We start from the raw sequence: 8,781 nt of genomic DNA, 5'->3' as shown, positions 1-8,781 counted from the left end.
CCATCCAAAGCCCAATTCAGCTCGAGCCCATTGGGCCTAAGCCCTATTCAGATAAAAGATACAGATGGCGAAGCCCTTTCCGAATCATGAGCAAGGCCTTAGCCCTTTTTACATAACAGTGTGGCCCATAGGCCCGTTCGATAATATGAGTAACAACGGTAATAATGAATGCAAGCCCATCCGGGAGACTACTCAACCCACCAACCGCTACTTGCGCCTGTACCAACCCTACACACCATGTGGGAATATCTCAACCCACCCAAATTACACACACCACAGCTTAAAAGAACGCACTCAAATTTCGATCGATTGAGGCAAAGCCTCCAAGACGTGGATGAACCACTTTCAATACTTCCTCCATTAATACCCCAATCCCATGCAGCAGATATTAATAAATGCATATCATACAAAATACGGTAGTAATTAATCAAGCGATTCACCAATTTAAAACCCTAGGGTATATCGGTAATTTTGCTCTTTAGGGTAATTTGGTAATTTTGCTCTTTAGGGGTAATTTCGTGATCTACGCTCTGCACAAGCTAATTCAGTAATTTTTATCGGTTTTATGCAATTTGATTCCACCATCTACCTAACGTGCTAATTTGCCCATCTCTTACCCATATTGGTCCAGTAAGCCCATTGGGCCCAGTTTTGGCCCATCAAGCCCCTTTTTCCGAAATACGCTAAAACGTCATGCGAACATGCTTACCACCTTGCGGAGCCAGATCTAACAATTACTCTATGACTTGAGAGCATTCGCATACCCACATGACCATGAAATGCGAATTTGACATTTCGGCTTTTCTTAATTGAACTAAAGAAGGGTGTTAGACACACACGATTTGCGACGATCGCTTCGAGATCCCTTCGATGTCCTACAATTTATTAGCACAGTTCTTATTTACAAACCATAATCATTAAACCCCAAAACTTACTTATCCATGATCGAACCATATCCCAAAAAGCCTTGAAACCTTACCTTTTGCCAAAATCGATAGCTAGCTCGAATCTGATTACTCCAATGAACCACGCCTTTAATTCAACGCTTAATAAGACTCTAGTCACCGAAAGAAAACATCAGTTACAATCCCTTAAGGCCATATGCCCAAATCGTGACCTCCCTAGATTTTAGGGATTTGGCTTTTCGAAGTTGTAAAATAAGACTAGATCTGAAGTGATGAGCACTTACCACTTGTTCCTCTTTGATTTCTACGCAGATCGATGCGATTTATCCTCTAAACGATGGTAGAACTCGAATCTAGAAGATCTGAAGTTTCGCTATAAGTCCCTAAATCTATGGTATTTGGCTTTTAGGTGATGAAGAAGATGATGGTTTGAGGCTATAACCTTGGAGTAACGTTGCCGACGGATATTAAGGGTTTAGAGAAGATGAATGTTGATCACAAGGAACAAAAATCTTGAAGGATTTGGCTTTGGAGAAATCGGCACAAGTAGTGAGTTTTCGAGATTTCCTTTTAATGGTGATTGGTGATGAAGGTTTAATGGAAGATGGGATCGACAAAGAAGGTGAATAAGATGGTCGAAGGTTTGGCTAGAAGGAGAAGCATAAAGGAAGAGAAAACATGGAGGAAAAGAGAAGAAGAAAATTCGGCACAATGAGAAATAGACTTGTGTTTTCGGCTTTTGTGAGAATTCGAAAAGATGAAAGAAAGCTTTTAGGTGGCTAACCCTAATTCTCCAAGATAGAAAAGAAAAGAACCTAACCCTAATATTAAATTAGAGCAATCGGCCCATCTCTCTAAGGCCCTTGTCGAAATTTACTTGTGTGATCACATGCCTAGTACATGCCTAAAAATTAAAAGAAAAACAATATGCCTACCTTACAACTTGAACCCTGGACCTCCAATTCCTTCCCAGGCGCCACTTTTTTAGGAACTTAGTGGCGTCACCTTGCCACTTTACCAAGGCCTTATTTGTGTCATAACTTACGCAGTTCTTCTTAAAAGCCCACTTAACCAAATCTCCTATTCACTTTAAAATCCCACCTTGATATTTTACCGTGTTTAGCTTAGTCTTGGGCCTTCTAAAGGTCTACTAACACATTTAAACATAATTCCAATATTTAGAACATGAAAATTTCAAGATTTACTAAAATCCCAAAACCCAAAAAAATCCGAAAATCGTATGTTACAACTAATATTTTTTTTCCTTTCCAATAATAATAATTTTATAAATATATCTAATAATAAAATTTCAAATATCAATAATACAGTAAATAATAATAATTTTCATAAAAATTTTCAAACATACATACAGTAATATTTTTCTAATAATAATAATTTTATCTCATAATACTAATTAAAATTTCATAAAAATTTAAAATATCCGTAATAATAAATACAGTAAAAATTTTCTAGTGGTAATTTAATAAAATAAATTTTTTTCGAAACGATAATATTTAAAACTTCCTAATTATTCAGGTTTTCTTCTATTCGAATCCCAGACTCAAAACCCAACTCTTCTAGGCCCCAAATTCAGGATGTTACACATTATCATATAAACATTAATCAAACATAATCATGTTGTCCCTTATAAGGCTCTACGTGTAACGACCCATATTTCACGGGCACCAAAAAAGTGAATTTAGGGCCTCCGTCTTAGGAAAACGAGTCCGTAAATATTTATTAAAAATATTTACGAAGTTAGTTATGGGTTGAATTAGATTTTAATTAGGTAAATTTATTTTCAATTAGAAGTAATTAGTAGAAAGGACTAAATTGAGTAGAGCATAAAAGCATAATCATAGAATAGAGAAAGGGATAAAGGATTAAATTAGTAATTAAACCAAATCAGTGGCATGTATATGCTAGAGAATGAGTACATGTGTATTTAAATTATTAGTACAAATGTATAATATATATTTACTTATTTATTATTTACTTATTATTATTATTATAATTATTATAATTATTATTATTATTATTATTATTATTATTATTATTATTATTATTATTATTATCTATTAATTGAGATAATGACAAATGTATGGTGTGGGATTAATACATGTGTACATGTGTGTATGAATACACATGTAGTATTTTTATTTGTATTAATTAGATATTTTATTAATTATTAACTTAGTAAATGAAAGTAATAATAAACAAATCATAAAAAAAAATAGAATAGAAAAGTTACAGAGAAAGTCACGAAAATTGGGAAAAGAAAGAAGAAAAGAAAAGAAAAAGGAGAAATTAGGGTTTGAAAGCTTGGAAGTTAAATTGGTAAGTCAATTAAGTCACTTTCTTTGTGATTTTGATGTTTTTGGAGTCTTAGAGTAAAGTACTTTTGAATTTGTGTGGAAATATTGAAAGTTGATAGACTTTTGAGTAGGGTTTAAGTTGAATAAATGATGAAATTAGGGATCAAAATTGATAGAATTGTTAATTAGAATTGATTAGAGGACTAAATTGTAAACTAGGCTATAAGTTTTGAGTTTATGGGCTAAATTGAAAGAAGTTTGAAATTATGGTAAAATAATGAAAATTTGATAGTTATATTAAAGTTTTGATGGAAATTGAATAAGAAAATGATGTGAATTGTAAAAAGGAAGAAGATGAAAATGGTTAGGACAAATTTGGGACTTAGGTAAAAGTTGCATGAAAAATTATTATTTTATATAAAATATGTGTGTCATTAATTATTTGTACTTATGCTAATTTTCGTAGCAAATAAGGAAATCAAGATGTCGAATACGAAGGGAAAGGAAAAAGTGATCGAGGAATAGTTCGAGAAAAATATCGGTTTGTATTATTATAATTCAAGTTATTTCTTATTAAATGTTTAATTTTAATATATGTGTATGGAATTTGAATGTGAGGTAAATATTGATATTTAAGTTGAATGTGAATTAGATTTATTTGATGAATAAATATATGTATGTGAAATTGAATTGTATGATTGAATTGAGTAATGTTGGTATGCATATGAATTTGAATTGAGAAATATGTGAGAAAATGTGGTCAAAGTACAATTGATGTGAATTGACTGAAATAGAGGAAGTAATCTAATACCCTATTAACTAGTCAGGCTTAGTGGATATAGTTGGCATGCCATAGGATTGGAAAGGTTCAGGGATACTTTGACTTCGAGTCGATGAGACACTTGGTGTGTCATTATTACTTTAAATAGATTCGATGAAGCGTTGGTTGCCACTTTGCTTCGGCTTAGCCGATGAGACGTTGGTCGTCACTTATTTGCTTCGAACTATCCGATTAGATGTTGGTCGCCATTCAGGTGTGTTTGGTTGGATCCGTGTATCCGCCAAAGTCCGAGTCATGATAATAGGGGAAAATAAGTGAAATAATAAAATCAAATGAATTTGATTAATTGAGCTATCAAATGAAATGAGAAAGTGATATTGTAAGATGGAATGTGAAATGAAATTTGTAAAGAGATTGAGGGCATGAACCAAAGGTTCATGAAGTATTTATATTTGAAATGTAAATTGAATAATTATATGTGGTTGAGAGATGAATCAAAGGTTCATGAGTTATTTGAAATCTCATTGATGAGTTATTGGATTTATCATTGCAAATGAGATAATGGAAATATGATAGTTTGGTATGAATTTATATATATGACTTGTATGTATGATTTGCTAATTATCTATGTATGTTATGATATTTTATTGTTGTTATAATTTGAATTATGATAATACCACTAAGTATTTTCAATACTCAGCGTACGGTTGTTTCCCGTGGTCAGGTTAGGTAAAGTTGAAGTTCAATCAAGCATCCGAGTCAATCCCGACCTCAGCTCAATTTTGGTGATGCATTTATCTTTTAGAAATGTGGCATGTACTAGGTTTAGTGTTTGTCACTTGTAAATGTTTTATATTTTGAATGTAAATATGGTGCATAATCCTTAAGAGGTAATGAAATGAATGAATGAAAATTTGCTAAGTTTGAAGGGTTTGATGAATGTTATTTGATCAATATTTATAAGTAAATTTTTTGGGCATGAATTAGGTGTGTTTAGTATGTGAAAATAGCTTTAAAATGGAGGAAAATCATGTTTTCACAAGTACAAGTCACATGGGCGTATGCCCAGGCCGTGTGGCAAAGTCAGACTTGCCCACAGGATAGTCCTACAGTCATGTGAGTAAGTCAAATCTGACCACGGGCAGGCCACACGGCATGTTCCAGGCCACACGGGCATGTCCTAGGCCACACGGCCGTGTGCCCCTATTCTCAAGGAAAAGTTTCCAAAGTTCTGGTTTAATCCCAAAACACTTTCTAAGTATATTTTGGGCCTCATAGGTCCATATTAGGGACTTAAAGGTGGAATTTAAGAAATTTTAAATTGAAATATAGATTAATGACTCGGTGTTGTTTGTTATTGGTGTTTAATTTTGGTAACGCCTCGTAACCCTGTTCCGATGACGGGTTGAGGTTAAGGGGTGTTACATTTTTTTTGGTATAAGAGCTATCAGGATTAGCCAACTCTCGGACTAAATCAAGCTCGTAAGAGAGTGTAGAAGTAAATGCCACAGTCAAGTCAAAACTAAGTCGGGATTTTTGGATGCTGACCTATTTGTTTGTTTTTATTTCATAGATTAAATATGTCTGATGAACACCTTGATGATATAAATGAAGAAATGTTCACTGGGGATGAAGAATCATATGATTTAGATGAAATAGAGTTAGCTACTCCCAGTGTAAATCCAGTTAGAAACCAACCCCCTAATGTAGAAAGAGATGAAAAAGGTAGAAATGAATCTGAATTAGTAAAAATATTAGCTGATGCTCTTCAATAAGCAGTGGAGTCTATACCTACTACTACGACTGTATCTGTTCCATAACGGGGCCCAATTAAGGAACTAAAAAAATATGGTGCCACAGAATTCTCAGGTCTGAAAGGAGTTGATCTGTCCATAGCTAAAAATTGGATGGAGTCGACCAAGAGAGTATAGCAACAACTAGAATGCACCCCTCAGGAAAATTTGTTATGTGTTGTATCATTACTGCAAGGGGAGGCTTATGTATGGTGGGAATCAGTAGTTCGACATTTACTAGAGAATCAGATAACTTGCGATCTATTTCAGAAAGAGTTTCAAAAGAAATATATCGGAGAAATGTATATCGAAGACAAGAAACAAGAGTTTTTGACATTGAAACAGGGTGACATGTTAATAATAGATTATGAAAAGGAATTCTTGAGACTCAGTAGATACGCCTCAGAGTTTATTCCAACTGAACTTGACAGTTGTAAGAGATTTTTACGGGGTCTGCAAAATGAGATCAAATTACAGTTGGTATCTCAACGTATCACTGAATTTGTTGATTTGATTGAGTGGGCAAAGATGGTAGAGCAAGTCTTAGGATTTGACAAAAAGTTTGAAACTTCTAAATTGGTTGGGAAACGTATGGGAACTACAAGTTCAAACCCTTTACCTAAAAGATCTAGGGATTCCTGAAGTGGATGGAGACCCAGTTTTAGATCAGATAAAAGAGAAAAGAGTCAGGGGAAACAAACTACAGTATCCATCTGTAATGTAAGAGATCCGTCCCGAGATGTTAATATTCCAGATTGTGAACATTGTGGGAAAAAGCACAGAGGTGAATGCTGGAGATTGACCAGATGATGTTTTAAATATGGATCTACAGATCATTATATTAAAAATTGCCCGAAGAATGATAGTGCTACACCTGTGACATCATAGAGATCGGTCTCTATTGCTAGAGGCAGAGGATCGGGTAGAGGTGGATCAATATCTAGAGGAGGAGGTACTAGAAGAGGGAATGACATAGTGACCCAGCAGTCTGAAGCTAGGGGGCCGGCTAGAACATATGTGGTCAGAACCCGAGAAGAAGGTGATGCTCATGATGTGGTAACAGGTATATTTCTATTATATTTTGAGCCTGTTCATGCTTTAATTAATCCTGGATCTTCACATTCCTATATTAATTCAAAATTAGTTGAATCGGGAAAATTAAAATTCAAAATATCTAAAGTGCTTATTGAGGTGTCGAGTCCGTTGGGGCAAACAGTGTTAGTGAACCAGGTCTGTCCAAGATGCTCGTTGATTATACAGAATAAAACTTTTCCAGTTGACTTGTTAATTATGCCATTTGGGGATTTTGATATAATATTGGGAATGGATTGGTTATCTGAATATGAAGTGATCTTGGATAGCTATAAAAAGAGATTCAGCATTCAGACAGTGAGTGAAAGTCGGGTTAAAGTAAATGGTATTCATACTAGTGGGCCAGCACGAATTATTTCAGTAATAAAGGCTAGTAAGTTACTTCAGCAGGGTTGTTCAGCACATTTGGCATATGTTATTAATTCAGATTCAATTGGAAGCCAGTGTGGTAAAATTCAGACAATTTGTGAGTTTCTTGATGTATTTCCTAAAGAATTACCGGGTTCACCGCCAGATAGGGAGGTCAAGTTCGCTATTGAGGTTTATCCTGGCATAGCTCCAATCTCTATACCTCCTTACCGGATGTCACATAAAGAGTTAAAAGAGCTGAAGATACAGTTCTAAGGCTTATTAGACCCTGGTTTTATTCAACCGAGCATATCACCGTGGGGAGCTTCAGTGTTATTTGTTAAGAAGAAAGATGGCTCGATGCGACTCTGCATTGACTATAGACAGTTGAATAAAGTAACAATCAAGAACAAGTATCCACTTCCTCACATTGATGATTTGTTTGATCAGTTGAGAGGAGTTTTGTATTTTCGAAGATTGACTTAAGATTAGGCTACTACCAGTTGAAAGTAAAAGAAAGCGACGCTCAAAAGACAGCCTTCCATACAAGGTATGGTCACTATGAGTTCTTAGTAATGCCATTCAGGTTGACAAATGCTCTAGCTGATTTTATAGATCTCATGAATCGTATCTTTCAACCATATTTAGACTGGTTTGTAGTAGTTTTTATTGATGATATACTAGTTTATTCGAAATCAAATTCAGAGCATAATCAACATCTCAGGATTGCACTACAGATATTACGGGAAAAACAATTGTATGGAAAGCTCAACAAATGTGAATTTTGGTTGTCAGAGGTTTTATTCCTGGGTCATGTAGTATCTGCAGATGGAATCCGAGTTGATCCAAAGAAGATTGAAGCCATTGTGCAGTGGAAACTGCCAAGAAACGTATCAGAGGCATGTAGTTTTCTTGGTTTAGTTGGGTATTATAGAAGATTTGTAAATGGATTATCGAAGATAGCTCTACCGATGACCAAACTGCTACAAAAGAATGTGCCATTTGTATGGGATGATCAGTGTTAAGAAAGTTTTGAAAAGTTGAAGCAAATGTTGACAGAGGCAACAATTTTGACGTTACCAGAATTAGGAAATGATTTTATTATATATAGTGATGCTTTATTAAGTGGTTTAAGCTGTGTAATGATGCAAGAGGGGAAAATAATAGCTTATGCATCTCGTTAGTTGAAACCATATGAGCGTAACTATCCAACTCATGATTTGGAGCTAGCAGCAGTGATTTTTGCCTTGAAGATTTGGAGACACTACTTATACGGTGAAAAATGCTATATTTATACGGATCATAAAAGTTTGAAATATTTTCTCTCCCAAAAAAATTTGAATTTGCGACAGAGACGGTGGATCGAGCTTTTAAAAGATTATGATTGTGTCATAGATAATCATCCAGGAAAAGCTAATGTAGTGGCTGACGCTTTGAGTAGAAAAGCCGTAATGGATTTGAGAGCAATGTTTGCACAGTTCAGTATCTGTGATGATAGGAGTTTGATAGCTGAATTGAAAGTAAAACCAGTGATGTTCGACCAAACT

The 8,781-nt window shown here is 34.7% G+C and overlaps 1 protein-coding gene across 1 annotated transcript; it reads left to right on the top strand.

Moving 5' to 3' along the window:
* The first annotated feature begins 6,533 nt into the window (after nt 1-6,533).
* LOC108477612 (uncharacterized) lies at nt 6,534-7,510 on the top strand. Its single transcript, XM_017780133.1, has 3 exons — nt 6,534-6,578; nt 6,683-6,857; nt 7,071-7,510. The coding sequence occupies exons 1-3, from the start codon at nt 6,534-6,536 to the stop codon at nt 7,508-7,510; spliced, it is 660 nt and encodes a 219-aa protein (XP_017635622.1).
* Nucleotides 7,511-8,781: the final 1,271 nt, after the last annotated feature.

This window comes from Gossypium arboreum, chromosome 12, assembly GCF_025698485.1.
Source record: "Gossypium arboreum isolate Shixiya-1 chromosome 12, ASM2569848v2, whole genome shotgun sequence".
NCBI classification, from domain to species: Eukaryota; Viridiplantae; Streptophyta; class Magnoliopsida; order Malvales; family Malvaceae; genus Gossypium; species Gossypium arboreum.
The sequence above is the reverse complement of the archived record's forward strand: the minus strand, read 5'-3'. Positions and strand labels throughout refer to the sequence as shown.